Source organism: Siniperca chuatsi, linkage group LG7 (assembly GCF_020085105.1).
Source record: "Siniperca chuatsi isolate FFG_IHB_CAS linkage group LG7, ASM2008510v1, whole genome shotgun sequence".
Classification (NCBI taxonomy): domain Eukaryota; kingdom Metazoa; phylum Chordata; class Actinopteri; order Centrarchiformes; family Sinipercidae; genus Siniperca; species Siniperca chuatsi.
This window is the reverse complement of record NC_058048.1, coordinates 28,717,933-28,743,623: the sequence shown is the minus strand read 5'-3', so window position 1 is coordinate 28,743,623 and position 25,691 is coordinate 28,717,933. Positions and strand designations below refer to the sequence as shown.

General features: G+C 40.1%; 1 protein-coding gene and 4 non-coding genes across 6 annotated transcripts; 2 read left to right on the top strand and 3 right to left on the bottom strand.

Annotated features, from left to right (window-relative positions):
- Positions 1 to 1,335: 1,335 nt before the first annotated feature.
- On the bottom strand, positions 1,336 to 23,963 carry zgc:85932 (uncharacterized protein LOC405875 homolog). 2 transcript variants are annotated; one of them, XM_044203427.1, is made up of 20 exons: positions 23,652 to 23,962; positions 20,685 to 20,754; positions 19,680 to 19,798; positions 19,134 to 19,267; positions 18,151 to 18,322; positions 17,892 to 17,963; positions 17,378 to 17,469; positions 16,700 to 16,774; positions 16,010 to 16,170; positions 12,385 to 12,542; positions 10,730 to 10,938; positions 10,245 to 10,290; positions 9,015 to 9,089; positions 8,584 to 8,644; positions 7,362 to 7,426; positions 5,068 to 5,136; positions 4,521 to 4,599; positions 3,498 to 3,614; positions 2,658 to 2,716; positions 1,336 to 2,416 (listed from the first exon to the last, which is right to left on the bottom strand). In XM_044203427.1, exons 1-20 carry the CDS (start codon positions 23,898 to 23,900, stop codon positions 2,390 to 2,392), a joined length of 2,109 nt encoding a protein of 702 aa, XP_044059362.1. In that variant the 5' UTR covers positions 23,901 to 23,962; the 3' UTR covers positions 1,336 to 2,389. The 2 variants fall into 2 exon arrangements, with proteins under 2 accessions (XP_044059362.1, XP_044059363.1); XM_044203428.1 differs by lacking the exon at positions 9,015 to 9,089 and having other exon boundaries at positions 23,652 to 23,963.
- Positions 6,111 to 6,183, top strand: trnak-uuu. The gene has a single exon. It is a non-coding gene; the product is annotated as a tRNA-Lys (tRNA).
- On the bottom strand, positions 6,722 to 6,794 carry trnak-uuu. Its single transcript has one exon. It is a non-coding gene; the product is annotated as a tRNA-Lys (tRNA).
- On the top strand, positions 9,301 to 9,373 carry trnak-uuu. The gene has a single exon. It is a non-coding gene; the product is annotated as a tRNA-Lys (tRNA).
- trnak-uuu lies at positions 9,813 to 9,885 on the bottom strand. The gene has a single exon. It is a non-coding gene; the product is annotated as a tRNA-Lys (tRNA).
- Positions 23,964 to 25,691: the final 1,728 nt, after the last annotated feature.

The window sequence follows — 25,691 nt, the reverse complement described above, 5'->3', positions numbered from 1 at the left end:
AAAACATATTTTCTCACTTGGTTCAAGTGGCATGAACATAGTTTTGGTTTTATTTGCCCTGCTTTTGAAAATCTGTATCCATTTTGAAAACAGTTTTCATTGAAACTACTCTCTGCTGAAGAAATAGTCCCTATGAAAACCAGTCTCCAGCGAGTTCTGTCATCTAGTGTCACGGGGACACTGTTTCTGGAAAAAGATGTTGCTGGTAAAATATTTAAACAAAATTAAATTCTCCTCCATTGATCTGAGGTGGCAGCAGGTATTTCAGAGACAGAGATGTCAAACCTGGGATAAATAAAAACTATCTGCATGGATATATACCAGTTGAGGTAAGTGAGAAAATGTGTTTTGGGTTGTTGTTTTTTTGAGTGTGCCGACCCTTTAAATGTGATTTTTACCTGCACTGAGGGCCACCAGTGTAGATTGTTCTACGTTCAGTTCTGTAACTGCTGCTTGTGTGACTTACAATAGTTATAGGTTTTTGTCATTTGGGTGAACTGACCCTTTAGGGTTTTGTTTAGAGCTTGGTCTGGATTTGTCTCTAAAAACCACTGGCTGAGCCCACGCGGTCCATAATATTTTAAAGGTATAGTGACGATGGCTTTTATATTCATATAAATGAGTTCCTGACGGATCAGACAAAGGAGGGAGAGAGCAAGAGAAAGAAAAAAGAAACAGTTAAAAAAGCAGTTTAACAATCCTCAGTTCAGTAAAGCGCACTGAGAGGTGAAAGAGCCAGAGCCAGAAACAGTGTGTTAGGGTCTGGCTGATGTATGACTATCACATGCCATGCTAAAAGTCAGCTTGAACCAACACAACAGTAGCGCAACAACAAGTTATTGAACACACACACAGGCACACAACCTTTGGTATTTGTATCTCTGACTGTTCCCACTTTAAAGAATGACGCTGGAAGACGGATATTTACACATACCAGACACCAGCAAAGAACAGAGGGTCATTTCTCAAAATATCCCCTGTGGTCGGGGTCAGTGCAGAGACAGACCCTGTAGAAAAGTTGCAGAGAAGACCGATATAACCAGGCTGGAAGATGAATAATCAGTATACATTTTCCATCATGGCCCTGGCCAGACAGAAAAAGGCCACATGATGAGGAATTTAGTAAAAGTGAAACAAACCAGACAGGACCAAAGAAACCAACAAAACAGACAACATAAACATTCAGAAGCACCAAAAATGTTTGTGACATCGATTTACAGTGAGTGCCTGAAAATATCTGTCAGTGGGTTTCTGAGGTCAGAGGGAGAGATGAGGGAGTCGTCCTTATTCATCACAGAACTCATGATTTTTGAAAGTAGTTCAGACACAACCAGATGACTTACTGCACACGAACGGCACATCAGTTTTAATCACCTTTTAAGCAAATGAATGTGGTACCAGAGAGAAGGGAGCACACTGGAATGGGTCATAATTGAACACATCATTACATTTTAAAAAACATTTTTATATAACAAAGCCAAATGAAGATGCACCTCCACCTGAACATATTGGTGCTGGCATCCTTGAAACAAAGTGGAGAAGGACTTCACAGACTTTGGCTCTTTCTTTATTCACGCAGCATTAAGCTCAACATTTTGTCAGAGGCAAACAGAAGAAATGAGTTCAAAACCACTTTTTATACATTTTCTACAATCGTGTATAAGTGTAGGATAAATGGATCACGTAGTATTCAGACTACACTTTACTGGAATGCCAGCATGTTGCCAAGAATTGTTTTTCACTTCAGCTTTAAGGCTTTACGATAATAAAGAAAGGCACAAAAGAGGATAATGAAATGATTAGTCTGATAAATCAACTAATAGACTTGTTGGTATGAAAAGAAGCCCTAATATACATTATATATATATATATATATATATATCATTTATGGATTTACTAATGCAGGTATTTTAAAATTATTTTAGTGTTGACCATAGTTAAAGGAAGTTATTTTACGCTGCTGTTGATTTTCATATTAGACTGGAGGAGGACAGGGTCCAACAGCTCTAATTAAGGCTGAGAAATGACAGTTGAGAGGAAATTAAAGACAAGGCAACATCTTAAAGTTTCACTTATTAAAATCACTGAGGTGACCTTTGCTGAAGTGGCACCAACACAGTGAATCATAAACTTCTCCTTTCCTCATCTTGCTTTGACCTTCCACCTCGGATGTTTCCATGACTGACTTAAAGATGTTTCCATTGTCACTGTTTGACTATATGACGACAACATACAGGAGGAAAAATAAATGGCATAAGAAGTCTTAGTACTGTGTGCTACATGTTTCTATCATTGAACTATACTGTTCATCCGCGTTCAGACAGCTGAAAAACAGAAGAGCAGAAACAAAGCAAATCCTGATGAATCCGTCTGAGGGGACCAGGTCAGGTCAGTTGTACATGGTCATGTGGAGCCACTGGAACCAATCAGAGAACAGAAAACATTTAGTTGAAAACCTTAATATGAATTTCTTTTCTTTTCATGTTTGACAGTTTTAATGAAGAACCTGCCAAACTGAGATGTAGATATTAAAGTCATTCATATTATAAAAGTAAAATAAATAGCAAATGTGTCATATATCACACCTGCCACCGCTATTTTTGTATTTTTTACAATTCTTTATTCAAAGTATCTGTTACTAAATCTAATGTTCACACCTGTCTGTAGCTGACTGTTATGGTTCCCATCCCCACCATGTCGAACGCTTGAAATTTGTCTGCAAAAGAGGACAAAAACAATGAACATTTGACAAACATTTGAACTGTGAAGGCAAAAACAGTTTCTGTTTTGTCGTGCCTGTAGTTCCAGGTGGGTAGCGTTTACTGTGTCGGGATGCCTTGCATTAGCTTTAGCAGACTAAATTGACTTTGAGAAGCTTTTCTAAACCTTCTGGCACTCACTGTGCCGTCCACCCGTCTGGCCAAGCCAAGACAAAGCCGAATGTTAGTTAACCTGATTTTGATTGAACTTTATAGATAAATGTATGGTAGATTAAATATATAAGTCTGATAGTTTTGATGACATTGTACCCATTTCAATATTGTCACTTTCAGTCTAGTTTTAGTCGCTGACTTTTTTTTTGTCAAGTTTTACTATTTAATTAAATCTTTTAGTTTTAGGTTTATAATCCAGTTATATCCCGAACGGTTGAATCATTCTCATGGAGGCACATGAAAAAGCAAACTGAACCACCTGGAACACTTCCCGCTGTCTGTTCTCTTTTTAAATTGCGTCTTAAAGTTGAGGTAAACCCCTTTCATACTGCTCCCTGAGTCGCCATCTTTGTTGTGTATCATGAGTTTAGCTGAGGAATAACCGGCTCTGTGTATTTGTTCATACAGCTGACTGTCATTAAGTATTTAAGTGATTTAAGCATGTTATTGTTTCTAATTTGTAGCATCAAGCTCCTCTGCCTTTTTTTTAATACTGTGACAATGTGCCATTTGTCTTTTCCCTGACCAACCCCCCCTCCCTCTTTCCCCACCTCCCTCCCTTACGGATCATGCTCTCCAGTTTCATCAGCAGGTACAGGAAGCCGGGGTAACTGATGGTCATGTCCGGCTCTGTGTATCTCAGTCCAACCAGCTGCATTACCAAATCATCCACCATGATGCCTGGAGCAGAGGCAGACCAGACAAACAAACCCACGTCAGATTAAATCACGGTTCTCAACAGGTGCAGTGACAACGGGCGGGACATTTTCTCCTGTGAGACATACAACTGTCAGTGGACCTCACATATTGAAATTCACATATGAACAAGGTGCTGTAAATTTGTTAGGGCTAACTGCACGTCAGTTCAGTGTACCTACCAAAACGTAGGAATAATAATAATAATAATCATGATAAACAGAGGAAGAAAGAGTTTATGTGTAGTAGTATTGCCTTACTGATAATAAGTACAAGTAGCAGTTAAGAAATTTACTTGATTAAAAGTAAAAAGTAGCTCACTTAAAATGTATTCTTACTGAGTGACCAACAAAGGAAGGCCAGAATACTGGTTTACTACCCTACTTTAGTATAAATGTACTTACTTCATGCATAATCTGAATCTAAACAAAAGGGCTGAGCCACCACCGAGTAGACTGAAGGGCCTTTTAATAAAGAGGCGACAACTAAATCTGTTATTAATGTTCTCTGATGCTGTTAAAAGATAGTTTACATCAGTAATGTCTATAAACACAGGAGCAAATCAGAACTGTCTCTTCAAAAACGAACACAAAAACCTAATTCAAACACTTTAATTATATGTGTGACTATATATATATATATAATTTAATGTAGTCAGAGTAAATATAACAAGTTACTTCCACCTTTGAGATTGAACGATGTTAAGAAGCAGAGGGAGCGGTAAAGAGAGGTAGTTTGGCTCCCCCTGTTGGTCAAATAAGTTTTCCTGACAGATAAAATCAGAATCCCACAGAAGCTGTATACGTGTAACACATGAACTGCTAGATGCAGCTGACAAATGTGTGAATGAACTATCTGTTTATTTATGCGGCTGTGTGTCCTCAGTCCTACCTGCTGCCTTCAGAGCGGGGGTCACCTCTTGATACTCGAGCCGGCGAGTTTTGTTCTTGTCAAACACCAGGAAGATATCCTGAGGAGAGATTCAACACAACATACTGAGTGCATGACAAACTGCATGTACACTGACATAACATCAGTCTGACAGAGGAGCTCAGCTGCAGAGTCTTGTGGTGGTTCAGTGTGATGAGTTTAAACTTAAACTGTGGTTGCTGAGCAGCGCTCACTAAGAAATACACAGCATCACAATGGACTCAGTGTACAGAAATTCTTCAGACTACCGTTTGAAAAATGTTCATTATTCTGTATTTTTCTGGGACTTCATAATCTTAGCCATGTTGCTTCATTTATTTTGGTCTATCTCTGATATAAAATGGTTGATAATTTTACAAAGCTAAAAGACAGAGACAAGCAGTGTATTTAGGGAGAAAGCCAATACAACTAGACAGATTTTTGCATGCATCTTCCACTTCAACCATTATGTTGACAGGCATGTGTTGTTCTTGTTGATGTTACTGTCGTGGTGTGTTGATACCCTTACCGTCCACCTCCTGATCTTGTCCCACAGACTCTGGAACTCTGACCAGTTTAGCTGAGCGATGCCTTGGGTCTGGGGAAAGCACTGAGGTCAAGGAAGTGAACCAGACAAATCCAAACAATCCTCAACAGTGACACCTCTGAAAGACGTGTGCTGCAAGACATGCATAGTTTAAGAATCAATAAATACACTAAGTTGCCAGTTTATTAGGTACATCTAAAACTAATGCAGTCCAACACAACAGTCCTGCATTAAATCCTCCCTTCATGAAGGTTATAATGTTCAGTTTGGGGTGTAACAGTTTTAGAGAGCTGTCGATTCAACTGTATGATCGTTCTGGAGGATGAAGTTTGTGCTTTAATTGCATTTTACAGAGAGGTGTTTCTGTTATTTAGCCTACCCTCATTGATACAAAAGGGGTGGACAAAGTTCTTATGCAGAGCAACAATAGTCACCAACATTTTTCATCAGGTAGGCAAGTGTAGTATTTTATAATAGATTTTTTCAAAGACTCTTACTGGAGAGATGAGCTGTATGTGAACTATCCAGTGGCTATTAAATGCAGTGCAAAGACTGTAAATTTCACTGGGATCATGCCTAAAGCTGTGTATATTAAGGTCTTGACTTTTGCTGTTTCATTTTGAATAATAATACTAATAGATACAGATGGGTGACAAATGAAAAGAGAAACCAACAGGAAGTGTCTCAGTGTGGAGTCATGCCAAGTCTGTGGAGCTCTGTTGGAGGGATGAACACCATTCCTCCACAAGATAGTCCCGCAGTTATATATACAACCTTTATTTAATCAGGTCATCTCATTGAGATCAAGAGAGACCTGAGTGCAGCAGATAGAAAGAAAACAAACACATCCAGACATGACAAAGGGACATATTGCATCAGACACAGACATCACTGAATAGATTTGAAGAGAAGTTTATATCATATCATGTGGTCTTATGGAGATGATGGTGGAGAGCGTTGTCTTACACGTTGGTACAAAACCTTCCACAGGTGTGAAACTGGGTTGAGGATTTTTGATATTCAGAGCCTGGATAGCTCAGTCGGTAGAGCATCAGACTTTTAATCTGAGGGTCCAGGGTTCAAGTCCCTGTTCAGGCGAGAGAAGTTTTAGAATGCTTGAAGCAAACGCTAATACTTCAGTTTAATTACCTACTATATACAATACTAAAGGGTAAACACTATGCACGTAACACTAATTGTCATAGTAAACACTTTCTGCAGTTAGTAACAAGAAACCAATGTATCTTAAGGAAATGATGCCATACGAACTTTAATCGAGCCGCTGCTGTCAATTCATTTTTCTTTTTCAGATTTAATAATGTTAGGATCTTTCTTTCCACCATTTTTTATTTATTTCATATCTTGCAGCTGTGAGTAGCTGTTTCATTTTCTTGCATTTTGGGAAATGGTGTACTACTAATACTGTACTACATGTAATACTTGAAGGTAACATGGAATTGAGGAACAGATACTGACTCCTAAATTTATGATGTATGGTACTTCAGTGTACTTCAGTTACTTCCACAGTGGAAATGTAACTAACTGAAAGTAAACCACACAGTTTAGAGTTCAGGGACTGAACTTCAGCAGCTGATAATAACAGCTTTCCTGTGTTTTGTCAGCTTAAAACTTCTCTCGCCTGAACAGGGACTTGAACCCTGGACCCTCAGATTAAAAGTCTGATGCTCTACCGACTGAGCTATCCAGGCTCTGAATATCAAAAATCCTCAACCCAGTTTCACACCTGTGGAAGGTTTTGTACCAACGTGTAAGACAACGCTCTCCACCATCATCTCCATAAGACCACATGATATGATATAAACTTCTCTTCAAATCTATTCAGTGATGTCTGTGTCTGATGCAATATGTCCCTTTGTCATGTCTGGATGTGTTTGTTTTCTTTCTGCCTGCTGCACTCAGGTCTCTGTTGTATAGTATGAATGTACAGTATACTCCAAATACTTTGATCTTTCATTTCCATCTGGAAATCTACAAATCTGAAATTGGTCTCGTTTGTATGTGAAAACTCTACTAAGGTATCAATATTTTTTAAAACATATTGATGTTTAAAAAACTACATAACAACTTTAACACGATCAATAAGATGACATGTTTCCATACTGATCTTTTTTTTTATCAGTTCTTCTTTCATTCGCTCACTCGTGGTTGGATTGTCTGTCTGCTAATACTGAAATGTGAAAGTTTAAAAAAAATAGTTTTTTTAAATCTCAGACAGTGTGTGATTGTTCAGATCTAATATTACTGTTCAAGGATACATCCATGAGGACCACCATGCTCTTGCAGTGCTCCAGAGCCAAGTCCTTCTCACTGCCGGCCATCACTGAGCACAACAAGTAAGATCATCAGCGGACATTTTAACATGCAAACCAGAATTGTAAACTCGTGGTGAATTTTGCACCTACAGATGTTATTTCAGTGTTATTAAAGCACGAGGCTGAGGCTCGTTGTTTGAATACTGCTAGTTGCAGATCGTATGTCAAGGCAGGGGTGGGATCAGCAACTTTGCCAGGCAATCAGTGTCATGAATATTGATATTGTTATGTTAATGCACCTCAAATAGCCTATTTCAGTAGAGGTGGGTGTGGATCCCTGGGACTAAAAATGGTGAAGCCAAACATTCTTTGTTGGAAAACAAAATGCCACCAGTGTGCTTCATAGATATGCAGTAATCATACCAATTTATCACAGACATTCAAATACACACCGATGTTCTCTCTTCCTCTCGTTTACAAGGAAGCTATGCTGTACATCCTCCTTCCTGCCGTGTCATCAGTCCTATTTCCTTTGTTCCTCTGAAACACTGAACTATCTGTCATCATCTCCTGTAGGCTACCAGTGCAGCTTTACAGCAGGATGTAATACTGAAGTCTTAATCCTCTCGATGCCCTCCCTGTTAACAAATGTCTCAGAACACAACAGACCAGGTTATTTAATGAGAGGAAACTTTGTTTTTTTTCATTTTTTAAATTTCCTTTAGAGGGAGACAGAGGGATTACTATTGAGGTCAACTGGCTGATTCACTGACTGACTATTTAGTGTGGTAATCTACTGTAAAAGTAATAATTGTCATATCATCCTAACCTTAAACCACTAGAACATGTGTCATGAAACATAAGGGACGTGTGGTAAAAGGTAAAACAAACAAAAAAAGTTTAAGGGGCAGGTTAAAAGATACAGATTTAGCTCAGCAGATAGGTCAAATCAAAAACTAGAGGATGTGAATGCAACAAACCAATCAGCTCTGGTTTTTATCTACATTTTGGAGCAGCTATAGATGTCTGTGGTTTAACATGACTCCAGACGAATCCCTGCCAAACACGTGATACTAAAATCAAAAGAGGGAACCGCTGTAGAAATGTCAAAATCAGACATTATTTTGTTTCGTTGTTCCTGTAACAATCCTTCGCTGCTGCTTTGAACACAGAAACAACACCAGGGATGACTCTAATCCACCCATGACAGAGGGACATCACTGACCTCCTCCCTGTATGGCCTCAGTCAGCAGGTTGTGGAGGTGCACTGGTTTGCAGAACCCCTTCTGATGACACAAAACAGGAAACACAAGACACAAGGGTCAGTGTAACACACACAGACACTACTCTTCATACATCTACATTCAAAACACAAGCACAGCACCTTACAGTTTGTGGTTTAAACCGGTAATTGCACAAACTTTTAGTATTTGTATTAACCTGCTCGGAGCAGCAGAAGGGTGGGGTTTACCACAGAACGGAGACGTACCAACAAGTTCCGAGAATACATTTTAAACAAATTCTTGTGATTGTCAAACTAAGGTGTTTTCCACTGTTGCAAACATCCATGTGTGTTAAAGTTCAAACCTATTTGCAGATATTAGTTAGCCCAGCTCTGGTCTGGATGTACAGCAGCTGTGCGCAAGTAAATCTCACCGAGTTGCAGTGCTTCTTGAACAGATGTTTGGTAGATGTAAGCGAAGGAAGAGCAGCCTGGTGAGGAAATGAAGGCTGCAGGAAGAAAATACAGAGCCTCAATTCATAAACAAGCCTTTACCTTCACCAACAAATGCCTACTGTACAAAATTTAGCCATATATTGAGCTTCGCAGTTTTTTTATGTGTACCATGTTTAAAAAAAATGTTGCCTTGACGCAGAGATTGGAACTTAAACTAAATCAACCCTCTGAGTGTGAATATTTTGCATATATCTGTTTTACAGAGCCTGGATAGCTCAGTCGGTAGAGCATCAGACTTTTAATCTGAGGGTCCAGGGTTCAAGTCCCTGTTCAGGCGATTGAAGTTTTAAGCTGACAAAACACAGGAAACCTGTTATTATCAGCTGCTGAAGTTCAGTCCCTGAACTCTAAACTGTGTGGTTTACTTTCAGTATTTGTTACATGTAGTACACCATTTCCCATAATGCAAGAAAATGAAACAGCTACTCACAGCTGCAAAATATGAAATAAATAAAAAATGGTGGAAAGAAAGATCCTAACATTATTAAATCTGAAAAAGAAAAATGAATTGATAGCGGCTCGATTAAAGTTCGTATGGCATCGTTTCCTTAAGATACATTGGTTTCTTGTTACTAACTGCAGAAAGTGTTTACTATGACAATTAGTGTTAAGTGCATAGTGTTTACCATTTAGTATTGTATATAGTAGGTAATTAAATTGAAGTATTATCTTTTGTATGATTTTGCTGTCTGCTTCAAACATTCTAAAGCTTCTCTCGCCTGAACAGGGACTTGAACCCTGGACCCTCAGATTAAAAGTCTGATGCTCTACCGACTGAGCTATCCAGGCTCTGAATATCACTAACTCTTGAAACGCCAAGGCCCGTTCTCAACCCAGTTTCACACCTGTGGAAGATTTCGCACCAATATGCCGGTGGATTCGAGCAGGTAGTGACCAAACTTCTGTGTCAAGATGTTTTTTCCTGCAGTTGCTTTGTGCTTCAAGCTATTACAGACCTATGTCTCTCACATTAGAAGTCCGATGCTCTACTGACTGACCTACCCAGGCTTCACGGAGACCCCCTCACACGGTCACTTCTCTGACTTTTATTTCCAACACTGATGAATTTTGTTTGGGCCCAATGTACTTCACTAGGCGAATAATTTGATCATTTATTTATTTAGTAAGTGATTTAACTTGTCTCCTACCTCTGTTAACGAAGAGATATCTTGTGCCGCTGGCTTGTGAGCTGGACTGGAAAAAAGCATGAAACATATTAGAGTCATCGTATTTATAATCACAAATCCTAAAGTTCGACATTTAAAGGAACAGTTCTATCATCATGGTGGAAATGACCATGAATCAAACTGATGAGTGCACTAAATAATTAACCTTGGCTGTTTTGAACTTCTCAGAGGTTCAGATCTGCCTCTCTAACCTGCAGTGTTTCTCTCGTTGATTAACAGTCAGCTCCCCTGACCTGCAGCTGTGTGCACGTAATTATGACAACAAGTTGTGAATTTCTGAATATTGATTGAAGTGACTGTTAAACAGCATGTAACGTGAAACTTCGTTCTTTTTTCTTTCATTCCTCCCGGGGTGAGATGTGAGGTTACTTTCTTTTCCCAGCTCCAGTGGCATGAAAACAACTAAATCTAAACTCTACCCGTCAACAGATTGATCCGTGACTCACGTGGCAGCATTGCCCTGCTCTGTCAGCACCCGGAGGAGGAATGCTCCCTGCTGATTGGGCTCGGCGGTTGAAGGGATGATGATGTAACGGCCTGGTGGAAGGGAGCCGCGAAGAACAATCTCCCGACGTGAGGAGTAATGGGGGCTGCAGAGGATCGGGCGGAGCCCACTCAAGTCCTCAGGCGTCAGGTATGTTTTCTTAGGATGGGCCTGGAGAGATGGCACACACTTATAATACATGTATATACACTGACAGTACAAACTACTGAGCCCCTGTTTTCAAATTTTCATCTCCACCATGGACGTCATCAATGACCAAACTTAACTTCCAGCAACTAGATTTGTTTCCCTGCTGTTGGTGTCTGCTTCAAGCAGCTTAAAACTTCTCATCTGAATAAAAGAATAAGAATTCTCGTCAGAATAAAAGTCTCAAGCTCAACCGATTTAGCTATCCAGGCTCTTATGCCAGCCTCCCACAAGTTCACTTCTCTGCAGTGGTAGAAGAAGTATTCAGATCTTTTACTCAAGTAAAAATACTAATAAAACCATGCAAAAAATACTCCATTACAAGTAAAAGTCATACATTTAAAATTCTACTTAAGTAAAAGTACAGAAGTTTTATCAGCTAAATATACTTAAAGTATCAAAAGTAAAAGTACTCATTCTGCAGTGAAAATGTCACCTGTGACTGATTTATTATTATATATGACATTATTAGATTGTTAATACTGATGCATCAATGTGTAAGTAGAATGTTACTGTAGCTGCTTGAGGTGGAGCTAGTGTTAACTACTTTATATACAGTTCGCTAGTTTAGTCCAGTTGTTCCCAACTGAGGGGTCGGGCCCCTCCAGAGGGCCACAAGATAAATCTGAGGGGTCGTGAGATGATTTGGGAAGAAGAAAAAAGTTCTGATACACAAATGTTTTCATTTCTTGGACATTTCTCTCATCTTCGATTTTTTTTTAATGAAATATTGGATCATTTAAACAGTTATTGAAATGAAACCATGTGAGAAGTTTAGAGGGGAAATGTCTCTTTGGTGGAACTGGTAACAACTCATCGACATCTGAAACATGACAAGGAGCCACAACTGCACATTGATTTTATATAAGAGGTTATAAGAGTCAAAAAGTTTGGAAACCACTGGTTTAATATTGTGTGCAGGTTCAGATCTCCCTCCCAAACCTGCAGTGTTAAATATAATGCAAGTAATCCTATTTTGTTTTCATTTCTCTCATTCATTAATAGTCAGCTGTGTGCTTAATTATGACAAGTTACGAATTCTTGAATTTTTAAGCAACTCTGTAATACAGCTTGTAACCTCAAACTTCATTCTTATTTATTTATGTAAACTAAAAAAGTAACTACACCTGTCAAATAAATGTAGTGACGTATAAAGTTCAATATTTCCCTCTGTAATGTAGTGGAGTAGAAGTATAAAGTTGCATAAAATTGGAACACTATAGTAAAGTACAAGTACCTCAAAATTGTACTTAAGTAAATATTCTTAGTTACTTTCCACTACTGCTTCTGTGATTGTTGAATATTGTTTGGTTTTAGTCTACCTCTGTTTTTAATTTGATTAATCATTATCATTGAATTAATTAATAACTGACATCATGTATCTCACTGTGTGTGTGTGTGTGTGTGTACCGGGTATATATGCAGGGCGATGCCCAGGTTATTGCCCATCCGTCTCTGGTGTTTCTGCATCAGAGCCAAAACGAAGGAGCAGGTATTCTGAGAGTCGGCAGGGTTGCGATCCGTCTCCGACAGGACGAAGTTGAACTGAGGGTTCTGCCAGAACAAACCTGGAAACACACACACACACACACACACACACACACACACACACACACACACTGTTAGTACTACCCTTTTCTTTATACTGCATTCCTTAGCCTTAACATGAACTGTTTCCCCCCTTCGTCTCTCACTATGAGGACAGCTGTGGTCAGCACAAACACTTCAAATAGCTTTAACCTTTGCATACACTGATTTCAAATTTATACAACATGCATATAGGGGTTAATATGTTATGAAAAGCACCATCTCAGCTTCCACAGAGACCAAACAGTTTGGTAGCAGGTTTGATTTTGATTAGGTTTTCTGCTTGGATTGAATTGATTGAATTATATTCAGTTCTGTAGCGTACGTGTAGTGTTGTCAAATGTTCCTGTGCCAAGTAATGTACCAAAATTGCTGTAAGCGGGGTTGTTGCTCATTTTGGTGGTGTGGTGTGACTATGTTCTCATCCATGATAACTAGATTAAGAAGAAACTTTGTCTGAGAAGATTTGCCCCAAAATAAGGTTAAATCGGACCACACCTACAGTTGTGGTCAAAAGTTTTGAGAATGTCAGAAAGTTTGCTGCTTCCGTTTTTATGATGGCAATTTGCATATACTCCAGAATGTTATGAAGAGTGATCAGATGAATTGCATTTAATTGCAAAGTCTCTCTTTGCCATGAGGGATCCCAAAAAAACATTTCCACTGCATTTCAGCCCTGCCACAACACAGGTGAGAGTGTTGACCAGGACAAGGCTAGAGATCACTCTGTCATGCTGATTGAAAAGTCATTTTCTCTGATGAATCCCCTTTCCTGACTGTTTGGGGCATCCGGAAAAAAGCTTGTCCGGAGAAGACAAGGTGAGCGCTACCATCAGTCCTGTGTCATGCCAACAGTAAAGCATCCTGAGACCATTCATGTGTGGGGTTGCTTCTCAGCCAAGGGAGTGGGCTCACTCACAATTTTGCCTAAGAACACAGCCATGAATAAAGAATGGTACCAAAACATCCTCCGAGAACAACTTCTCCCAACCATCCAAGAACAGTTTGGTGACGAACAATGCCTTTCCAGCATGATGGAGCACCTTGCCATAAGGCAAATGTGATAACTAAGTGGCTCAGGGAACAAAACATCCATGGCCAGGAAACTCCCCAGAAACTTAATTCCATTGAGAACTTGTGGTCAATCCTCAAGAGGCGGGTGGACAAACAAAAACCAACAAATTCTGACAAACTCCAAGCATTGATTATGCAAGAATGGGCTGCCATCAGTCAGGATGTGGCCCAGAAGTTAACTGACAGCATGCCAGGTCGAATTTCAGAGGTCTTGAAAAAGAAGGGTTAACACTGCAAATATTGACTCTTTGCATAAACTTAATGTAATTGTTAATAAAAGCCTTTGACACTTATGAAATGCTTGTAATTATACTTCAGTATACCATAGTAACATCTGACAAAAATATATAAACACTGAAGCAGCAAACTTTGTGAAAACCAATACTCTCAAAGTTTTGACCAGACTAGATAGATAGTGTGTGGTGCCAAAGTCTGTACTGTGTTACTGTTATTAAAGACAGTACAAATAAACTTGTCTCAACTTGACAACGTGAGTTGACAACTAATCCTAATTATCAGATCACTAACAATGTACAAACAGTTCTAGACCTCAGCAGGCAGGGTGTGAAGAAATGAAGAGGATTATATTTCGAAGATTCTCGAAAAACCTGTATCTAAGCAGCTTCTTGCTGCTGTGGAAAACAATAATACCTTTGAAAACTTTCGTCAACACCACAGCACTGAGATAGCCCTTCTCACTAATGACCTTTTAATGAATGCAGACGCAGGCATGTGTTCAATTCTTGTGCTGCTGGACTTAAGTGCTGCCTTTGACACAACAGATCATTCTTTTAGACAGACTGAGGCACTGGGTGGGCATATCTGGAACTGCACTAGACTGGTTCTCATCTTATCTGTCCAATAGGAAATTCTGTGTCAGCATTAATAACTTCATGTCATCCTTTTACCATATCAAGTACGGTGTGCCTCAAGGTTCAATTCTGGGACCAATACTGTTCTCCTTATACATGCTTCCCTTGGGTGATGTAATCCGCAGACATGGTATTTCTTTTCATAGTACGCTGAGTTCTCTGCAGAACTGCCTGTCTGACATAAAAAATTGGATGTCGATACATTTTCTTCAGCTCAACTCAAATAAAACTGAAATCCTTGTTATTGGGCCCCATCACATCACTAAACAAATACTGCCATCCACTGGTAACCTGTCACAACATATCAAGCCTGTTGCAAGAAATCGTGGTGTCGTGTTTGACAACAATTTATGTTTTGAGCAACATATCACTAAGCTTGTCCAATCATGTTTTTATCAGCTCAGAAACATTGCAAAAATACAATCTATTTTAAATCTTAGTGATGCAGAAACTGTTGTGCATGCTTTTTTCTCCTCACGTCTCGATTACTGTAACAGCCTGTTCACTTGTCTTGATCTTGTTGATTACATTTAAGGCTCTTCATGGCCTGGCTCCAGACTATATTTTAGACCTTGTAATCCCTTATGAACCTTCACGTAGTCTGAGATCTTCGTACAGGGGTCTCCTGTCTGTTCCTGAGTCCAGGATGAAAACAAAGGGGGACAGAGCTTTTGCTATCAGGGCCCCGAGGATCTGGAACAACTTGCCCGAAGAAATTAGGTTGTCTGAGTCAGTGTCTTCGTTTAAGTCTCTTCTCAAAACACATTTTTATCTGAAAGCAGATCCTGATTTTACCTGAACTGGCTGTTTATTTTATTGCTTTTGTGTATTTTATGTATTTTATTTCTTTATGTTTCGTCATTCACTGTGGTATTTTATTTCTCTTGTTGTGAAGCACTTTGTACTTTGTTTTGATGAGTGCTCTATAAATAAAGTTTTATTATTATCATTATATTTCTGACTCCAGTACCTTCGATTTAATCTGCACTGTACATACAAGGTAACATATAAGTGACATGCAGACTTTATATTTTCAAATAAAAGCTGTTATGCAAAAAATGACCAGGGATGTGGTCTGTTTTAACACAGGTACAACAAAATGGCTCACATTTTAGTTTTTTATTAATAAAAGGGACACTGACCATTGATAAACACATTGCTGTAAATGTGCTGGGGTTAGCTAAACTGCTCATTTTCACCACTGGCCTAAAGTAAAACACAACATTTATTTCTACAGAAATAATTCCATACAGACAACAATACAGTTGTGTGATTCTCATCACCCTGCTGTTCTCTCTCTTTTTAACAGAAATACTGTTCTCACTGAATAATTTATTAGTCTGACTCCGCTTTGCTGTAATTTCTTTCATTATGCTGCTTTTATTAAACTTCCTTCTGCAGATGTTTCACAGCAAAATATTTTTTTCCTCCTGAACATGGTGGAAGGCTTTTAATGTGAAACAGACGTTGAGTTTTTCATCATGTATCATCATGTGTCTTACCCCCTTGGTGAGAGCCTCCTGCTGTGATGTACGGCACCCAGTTCCCATGATGCATTATGCAGCACCACGGCAGCACGCTGGAGCCTGGTTCGCTGAGAGCGTCAGTCAGGTGACAAACCTCCATAATCTCGAAGTGCTGTCGGAAGTCTGACACCGACATCCTGATGGAGAGAGAAATTGGTAAGTCTGCCCAAATATGTAGTTTGATTTTTCCAAACACAAACACTCCATAATTAAATCAGATTGAGTTCCATTTTTAAGACTAGTTTTAATTTTTGAAGCTAGTCAACATATTTCTTTTTGAATCATTGGAAAAAATAATAATTTATGAAGAAACCTGCAATGAAAACATTTTCCAGATTATCAATCAATCACCACGTTAACAGAGTCAGTAGTGCGCAGTGTTGCAGCAGCTGTGTTTGTGTAGCTTTGTGTTGCTGCCTGTCACAACCCCACGCTGCCATCTTTTTCCCTTTCTTTGACAAATGAGAGTAAAAAGCGTGTGTGCGTGAGACAAAGAAGTGTCAAGGATAAACCGACTTGTTTGCCGTGTGGTTCCTGTTGTGGCTGAGACTCACATGTCAGAGTGTTTTGTTTTGCGCTTGCAGAAGGCGGAGGTTAACAGTCAGAGTCAGCGGTGATGTATGTCACAGAGAGACGTTCAGATGCACAAAGGCACAACAAACTCACCAGAACTCCCCGTCCTCCCGGCTGACTCTCTCTAGTCTTTTCTGCTCCTCGACACTCACTGTGTACCACTCCGGACTGGACAGAGAGAGAGACAGAGCGAGAGGTACAGAGGGGACACTTTTATATTTATGCCCATAATAAATGTGTAAAATATTTATTTCCAAATCTTACCACTCTCTCAGGAAAACAACAGGTATTAGCTATTAGTTAGTTATTTAATATTTTGTTTTCCCGTAACCTCAAAGACATGATCTTGATTACATTATAAAATACTGTATGTAAATACAGATAAATGGAGCTATGATATAAGTCAATATGCATGAATTACCTTTGAATGAAAGTGTTATTTTATTCAAAGCTGACTGGGGATTACCACCTCTGCATCAATATTGTTTTTGCGTTTTGTTGCCACATGTATTCTTTTCAAACTCATGAAAGAAACTGTTTAAATTTGAGAAACAGTGACAGGCAGACAGAGAAGAGGTGGGAAACATGGGAAGGACTGAGACAGGTAGACAGATACAAATGCACATCCAAAACCACATCACACACACAAACTATTTAAGGTTGTTATAGATGGAGAACTTCTATTAATCATGCAGGTAGACTTCAGGCTATCTTCATTAATACATTTTCATTTAACAGTGGCTAAAGTGGCTGATGTATGTGTGCACCAACCCTTTCATGTCACTCCAGGGCCCCTCCCACTCTGTGTTGCCCCAGGGGTTGAGGATTCGCACCAAATCCTCTGTGCCGTATGTCGTCTTCACCTGGCAGAGGAGGAGGAAAGGTGAGAGCAAGCCACGATGAATCTACGTTTCTGCTGTAAGGTCTACACATCTTCCATTTAAACTTTAGTCTCGTCGATTTTAGTATTTGTAGCCTCCGTAGGAAGAGCTCCCCTGCTCTCTGAAGCACACATATGCATCTTTTATTGCAGCTTCACATTTACATCCAAAAATCAGAGGGTTGTGATCAGACTCTGGCCGAAAACATATCCGAAGCATGCTGCTACCAAGATTGTTTTTATAATTTTAACGATAGTATTTCTGGACTTCAAGAGAAGCAATTACCATTGGTGGTTATTTTGTGATTAATTCTTTTCCAGTTTTAGGTCTAGTCAAGCTCTGTGAGAAATTACAAAATATGAATGATAACAGGCATTTGTTTGATCTTGATTAGGGACATGTACCTTCTCTACTGCAGTCAGAGAGTAGGCATGTCTGAACATGATCCCCAGTTCATTCCTTTGCCCCAAAGGACCCTGGAGGGAAAAAACATCCACCCACAGTCAGGACAGAAGGAAAAGGCAAAATTACACTTGTGTGACTCATCACATACACGCAAACCTTCAATGGGAACATGTTCTGTGTTTCTCAGCAGGTCCAGGCATTTAGCTAGACCTAACAAGTCCATTTCTCTACCTTTCATGCTTCAGCTAACTACTGTACCTGGCAGTTGGCACAGTTGATGAGTGCTCCTTTAACCAGCAGGTATCTGAGGAACGCTGGCAGGTCTCTGGGCATTGAGGCGATCGTCAAAACCTCGGCCACCCCGCCCGTCATATCAACCATGGCCTCATGAGGGTAGCCCATGTCCAGAGCTCTGTAGCCACCTTTCAGCCTGGGACAAAAGACGCAGCGAGGACAAAAACATCAGAAAGACTCCAGGTGGTAAATAGAAAGGTAAATAACTGGACAAACAAGTGTTTCAGTTCAGCTAGGCAGGTAAAAGGACTGCACAGTATTTAAGAAAAAGTCTACACACACAGCACATCTCTTTAGATTTCTCTTTTGTTTTTCATGCAAAACCTCTGGGACAACATTTCAACATATATGTGTGTTTCCATGTTTGTTATTCATGGTTAAGGAGATTTCTGGTTATACAGTAGATACATTCTTTCAGTACAACTTGAATTGGATGAAGCAACAATAACAATTTAAAAAGCTCCTAAATACAGACTAAATCTGTACCCTAGAGGGTTCAATGTTCAGGACACTCCACAGTTCAAAATGGACAGCCTCCTGATAAATGTATTATTCAGGGTGTTGCCAGAGAAGCATCATAGGCTCATTACAATTAAGATTATTTATCCCCTTAAATGCTCAGCACTCTGGCCAGTAGAATTTGATATTTCTTGTGTACAAGCGAATATATTGGCCTGATAGTGGTGCCAGACGAAATGGTTCACAAAAAACTTTAGAAGCATTCTTTTGCCCATTTGTGTTTATTTTAGTAATGAAAATGATGTCTTCGAAGTGCCCATGGGAAAACCTGTTCCAATTCAAGGAATGTTATTACCCTCACATTCCAATTCAGTGAAGGTTAATCTTATTTTGCAGTTGCATCCAAATGAGATAATGACCTCTACTTCACACACACACACACACACACACACACACACACACACACACACTGATTGACATGGACTCACTTGGCGTAGGCCTTCTCCAGCAGGGAGCTCCAGAACTCATATTTGTCTGGGGAGCTGAGGAAGATCAGATTGTTGTCCTGAGTCGGCAAGAAGTCGTCTATCCTCACCTCCTCCCACTGACCGTACTGCCAGAACTACAGAGAGGGGGAGGGAGGGAGGGAGGGAGGGAGTGGTGTTTTTGTCACAGTGCCAGTGGCCTACTTTCACTAACTTCACAAAGACCATAAAAAGTCTTATATCCTTGTCACTTTCATAAATTTTCCAAAATCTGCCATCATGCAGAAATTGTTATCTAGATGAAAGCTACATGTTTGTATTCAACATCAACACAAAGAAAGAAAGACACAAGAAACTTTAACTTTCTTTTTGTCATTGTCCTTGATTATTTTAACCCCATGTCTGTTTAGGCTTAGGAATAAAGAAAATAACTCCAAAGCCTATTCATACTACAACTGAAGTTAAATATCGGCTTCTTGAATTCAACCTTGAAAATCAAGAGCGGTGCTGTACAGACAGCAGCACGTTAGGCAGCATTCCGGTATTTACCCTGAAGGCGAAGCAGCCATTGTACCCGTCTTGGAAGCTCTGTTCTAGGGGCACGACCTTCTTGAGCAGGGAGCGATGGATGGAGAGAGATGCGATAGCAGAAAGTAACCAGCAGTCATCTGAGGAAAGCAGGTTTGAGAAGTAAGTCAGGTTCTCAGCAAAGTGCATCTTTAAAAGTCTGCATTTCAACGCAGAATGTCATGAACTGTTTATAAGCCCTGTTTCCATTTTAAAGGCTCCTCCATATGCAGCGTATTTTGCCCAAATCTGACACAGCTGGTGCATCCTCTTTAGCCCTCAGTTTCCCATAATCCATTGTGCACTGGCCAGTTGATTCACGGTGCATGCAGTCAGAAAATATCACATGACCCCGTTTGATTAAATAGGTATCTGTCTTCAGGTGGAAGACACCACCTGATAAATCACTGGTAGATACGTCACATGAAGTGGACCAGAAAAAAACTAAAATCCACTGCAGGACGTAGACGATGGGAGCATAAACTTCACTGTTCTCAAACTCAGGGTGTTTGTTCTCTGCGATGCCACTGGACCGCTGTATTTGTGGAGGAGGAGCAGGTTCAGCCTGGTCTTATGGTTCTCATAACATTTGTGGGCTGCACCCTACAAAATATCGGGCCCCTGACTTTGTAACAGTGTTAAAATACTGTATGTAATTACATTCATAATGTGTTATATGTGTAGCTCTGTCTAACCCCTGTAAACATAACATCTAGACAGAAACAATAAAAAAAAGTGTATGAAATGTAATCAGAACCTAGACTGTCTCTCCATGCAGCAGACTGACCAGGTGAAAGCTCTGATGTACTCTGATGGAGGGTAAACTCACCTGAACTCAGTTTATAATCATTTGTTAAGCATTTCAAAGTTAAAAAGGTAAATATTTTTTACTCAGCTGTCTGCTGGGGAAAGTGTCCCTTGTGTTTTGTGGACCCATCATGTCTGAAGATACTGTACTGTGTAACACTACAGTAGTTGTGTACTTACTGAGTTTTCCCTGGCAGACGTCCAGGCGCGTAGCTCCGTCTACTATGAACTGAGGTGATGGACAGAGTTCCTAGAAACAGTAGGGGGTTTGATGATTGGTTGAACAATAGAAGGAGGAGGAGGAAGATAACACGAGAGGAAGGAGAGAGAGAAAATGAGAGAGGGGGTGGAGAGGGAAACAGGATTTAGCGTATCAGCACCATGCCAAAGGGAGTGGCAGCTAATTATTACAGGTCAGCTAACTGTCTGACCTGACCTGCTCTGTAATCACGGAGCTTTGATGATGATGGACGAATCAGCCCACAGCATACATGCAGCTCAGATATATATTGAAACATTTGTTTTTCTTGTCCTGTTTTGCTTCATAAAAATGTTTAGTATTACAGAACCGGGGCCCCCCCAACACCACCACTTTAATCGGACAAATTGTTACTTTTTAAATTGTTATTCACAATCACATAAATGTTTCATTTTCTTTAAACAAAACACCCCAAACTTAACATTTACTAATAAAAGACAGCCAGAGAAAGACCAAACCCATAAGCACTGTGTTCACATCTGCCATAGATTTGTACATACAGAAATCGCTGTCAGTCTATATACAGAAGGCCACGCCCAGTCAGTGCTCCAGGTGTCTGACAGGTGACACTGATAGGTCTAACTAATCAAACACCAATCAGAATATGTAAATTAAGATTAAAGGGAGGCCTGTACGCTGTGGATCAGACATACCAGGAAGCTCTTCGCTTATTACTTGCCCAACTTGTTTGCTGATACAGCAGCTTTCAATTCAGTTTACCCTAAATGCATAAAACAGGTTGCATGTGATGGAATAAAGTAGCACCTGCAGGCAAAGTTTAACTCACATACTGGATAATGTTTGATTCCAAATGAAATGTTTAATTTTGTGTAAAATGTGTGTGTGGGTTCTTGGTTGCACAAACGAACACATAAGGAGTTGTGGGAAAACTGCATTAACTAACATCATCTTCTCCCTTAACAAGCTGCTAAGATGGCAAAGATAATCTTAAACAGATACTGTTTGCTCAGACTACATTCTCTCTGTAGCTTTAATGACTACTTTTGCTAAGATTGACCTGGCAGTCCCAGCACCTTTTAAACCTGTGTTCCTGCTGGTCTGTAGTGCTCTCAGCCGTAAAGGTAATGGCCGCCCGGGTTTAAGAAGAGAACTGAAAAGACTAAGTCACAGGACTGACACATTTGACTGACTTTGTTGTACATGAGACACTTATGCTTGGATTGCAATCTCTATGAAGAATCAAAATCATTTAGAAGAAATTCCTTGAGTCAGTTTCTTTTTATTAGTTAAAAATGACACCATTTCCAAGTTGTCAGGTCTGACATTGCTGAAAACAAAATGTGCCTCATTTGTGTGCATTTGCGCTTTATTTTTTAATTGTTTTATGTAAATAACTTTTGATTCCATTATATATTTTGGATTCCATTATACTGTAATGTAAAGTGTTCTTGTTGTTTTGTCCACCCTCAGTACATTAAAGGTCCAGTGTGTAGGATTTAGTGACATCTAGTGGGGAAAATGCAGTTTGCAACCGTTTGAATCCCGCTCGCCTCACCCTCCCCTTTCTAGCGTGTAGGAGAAACTACGGTGGCCGCAAAAAACGCAAATGGCCCTATCTGTTTGGTTTGTCCATTCTGGGCTACAGTAGAAACATGGCGGTGCAACATGGCGACCTCCGTGGAAGGGGACCCGCTCCCTCTGTAGATAAAAACGGCTTCTTCTAAGGTAATAAAAACACAACGATTCATATTTTCAGGTGATTATACACTAATGAACATACTTATAATATTATATTCCATTTCTGCCAATAGCTCCTCCTAAATGTTACACACTGGACCTTTAAGTTACACAGCAAATAGAAAAACCTACTCATTGAACTTTATACATTATATTACAGTCTGGAAAATACTGTCAGAAGTTGTTACTGCTCTTACAGTACGAAGAATAACAGTGGATCGTTCAGTGGCTGTAAAGCAGTAAAACAATGATAAAAGGAAAACTGAATTGCCAGTTGCCTTCTACATTGCACCAAGTGTAGCACTGTACAGACTTACATTCTGCCGCCGCTACAGAGAGGAGCTGCTTTCATGTAGAGATGCCTTTGTTTGATATGTTACATATTTACTCAACAAAGGCCCTGTAAAAATCCACCCACAGATTTGATCGTATCCCGACCGAGTCCTGCCCTGCTCTAATTTGTTAGAAGAGAAGAGAAGGTACTGTATATTAATGGACAACCCTGGGCCAACCCTAACCCATCAAAGACAAAGCATCCCTCTCTTTCTTTCCCTCCCTTTGCCCTGCAGGCCTCTGTTTGTGTTCATTATACCTCCATGTGTTCTTTTTAAAACGTGCCCATCTGCAAATGTTTGTCACGTTTGAAAAATAACTGTCCAGAGGCCAAAAAACAGATGTAGCTGGCACAAGGCTTTACCTGGTAAATGTTATGCCATGTCTGACTCACAGCGAGATCCAAGTGAGATTCACTGATAGTAAATCTTATTTCATAAGGCTGTTGTGTCAGTTTTCAGGATCAACAGCTTTTTCTAAAACCTCTAATTCTGTATTTACCTACAGTACTTAAAGCATGCTATTACATTTGCTGCCAGTAAAGTTCATTATATGTTTTATATGTACAACTGTAATCTGCAAAGTAACTGCCTGTCAGATAAATGTAGTGGAGTAAAAAGTATAAAGTAGCATAAAATGGAAATATTCAGGTAAGGAGGCCTTCAGATGCTGCTCAGCTGATAGCAAATACTCAGGCAGGTAATGTACATTACATTGGTAATACTTATTATATTACTTTTAATGAAATACAATTTTGATAATAAAAAACGTGGATTGTTTTTACATTGTAGTTTTGGTACTTTTAACCCGCCACAGCAGAGCAGGTCTTCAAGGTTTAGTTTCCATCTTTTCTTTACCTTTGGTCGTTTCCACTTGACCCCGGGCGGCATCTCCAGCTCTCCCACGGGGAAGTGGTAGTCCACGAACAGCCCGTCCCGGCCGACCGTGTTCACGTCCCCGCTCTCCGGAGGCATGTCCCTGGTCAGGAGGTCCGCCAGCCAGCGGCGGGACTGAGAGCCAAGCAGCTCGTCGGAGCAGACCGAGTCCACATCATCCTCCAGCGGAGGGAGGGAGCTTTCAGACGACACACTCAGCGACTTTATCATGTTCGGTCTCTGCTGAACCTTCAGGACTATCTGAACTGAGCTTCCGTAGTGTCTGTCTTGACTTTTACCTGAGCACATAACGATTACACAGAAGCCCCGCCCTCTGGGAAAGGTGCACAGATGGATGCTCACCTGAGCGGAAGGTGTGGGTGGCTGCGCTTCACTCACCCAGGTGTTTTAGCAGTTCCATTTCGCTGACTTATTGGCGCAAACGGAAGAATGGTTTGCAGCAAACCTGCCAACACGAAAAAAACACTTCCGTTTTCTGAAGCCTAACAGCTGGCAGGTATGGTTTGTAGTTTCATTAATAATCATGTTTGCCAAAGCACCCAAACCCAACATTCATTTATCCAAAATAAACGCCAAAGGTTTCATTATCTTTTCATGCCAAGCTCTCCCAGATAAGAAGAACCTACTCCCTCAGACAAGCTTTCCTTTCCCAAACAGAGCCCACACCAGGGGCGTCCAAATCTTCACAGTTCACCCCAAAAATACATATTTTTCCTCTGACCAGTAGTGCTGTTTATCCATTTAGATTATTTTGGTGTGAGTTGCTGAGATTTGGAGATATCGTCCGTAGAGATGTCTGCATTTTTTTTTGAATGGGGCTATATGTTCACTCGGCTCGTGGTGCTCAAAGTGCCAGAAAAATATACTTGACAAAATCTACAGCCATGTCTCTTTCCAGAAATCATGACCCGGTTACTCGAGCTAATCCACAGATTTGTTGTGAGCAGTTTCATGTAGGAGCCATTTTCTTTCTAGCGATAGTTCCTACATATTGTCCCATCTGGCGCAAAATTAGACGAGAACATGAATGTAAGGGTGCAGTCAGCGGCCGGCTAACTTCGCTTAGCACGAAGACAGAAAGAGCGGGAAACAAACAGCTCTGTCCAGTGGTACCAGTTGCCAGGCAACCAGCAGAGACTCCAGGAAGCTACTGGTCCTAGCCAAAAAAAAAAGGCTATTTGTTGTTTTTAGACTTTGATTTTTGTACAGATTAAACGAGATTTAATGTGTTAATATGTGAACTTTAGAGGTGTTGGTAGGTGGATTTTGTAACCGTTGGACTGAGCCAGGATAGCTACCCCCCCATTTCCAGTCCCTATGCTAAGCTAAGCTAACTGGCTATTGGCTGTAGCTTAATATTTAACAGACATATGAGAATGGCATCATCTTCTCATCTAACTCTCCGCCACAAAGCGAATAAGCATATTTTCCAAAATGTTGATCTATTTCTTAAACGGCTGAGAAGTATGTCATTTTTATTGTTTGTTGTTTTCTTTAAAGTACTGTGAAACATTGCACACAATTCTGCCATCAAAATCAAACTACAAAAAGCAATGATCTGTCAGATTTCTCCCAGAATGATTTCTGAGATGCATTTTCATAATTTAACAACAATGTAATTCAATCCAAAAAAGCCTGTGGTGAATTCTATCATTGTGGAGCTCATGTTTAGTTTTTGTTGAAACTGTCAGAGGCGTTGATTCAAATCTATGGTCATTTCAGTGATGTTCAGTGGTGCTGCTGCTGGGGATTTGACCACACAGAGTCTTTGTAGGTGACTGAAACCTTCAGTCAAAACTGTCACCCTGCAGAGCCTGTGAATCACCCATCATCTTGTAAACCAGTGCACACTTGGCCATGTAGGAAAACACAGAACAACAACACATAACGTGGTGACTAAGCAGCGGCTTTAAGCCTGGCAGCCCTGATTCATGTCAAGAGTTTATTTTGCTTGATAAGTGTACAGCCAACACCCTGATCCCATTGGGATAAACAAGGAAG

Bases quoted from the DNA above. Each gene is read 5' to 3' on its own strand.
- zgc:85932 (XM_044203427.1), bottom strand. From the start codon at position 23,900: ATGATAAAGTCGCTGAGTGTGTCGTCTGAAAGCTCCCTCCCTCCGCTG. The intron at 12,543-16,009 runs GTAAGACACATG...GTGTGTTTCCAG, and splicing joins AGGAGGCTCTCACCAAGGGG to GTTTGTTCTGGCAGAACCCT. The intron at 8,645-9,014 runs GTGAGATTTACT...TTGTGTCATCAG, and splicing joins TCAAGAAGCACTGCAACTCG to AAGGGGTTCTGCAAACCAGT.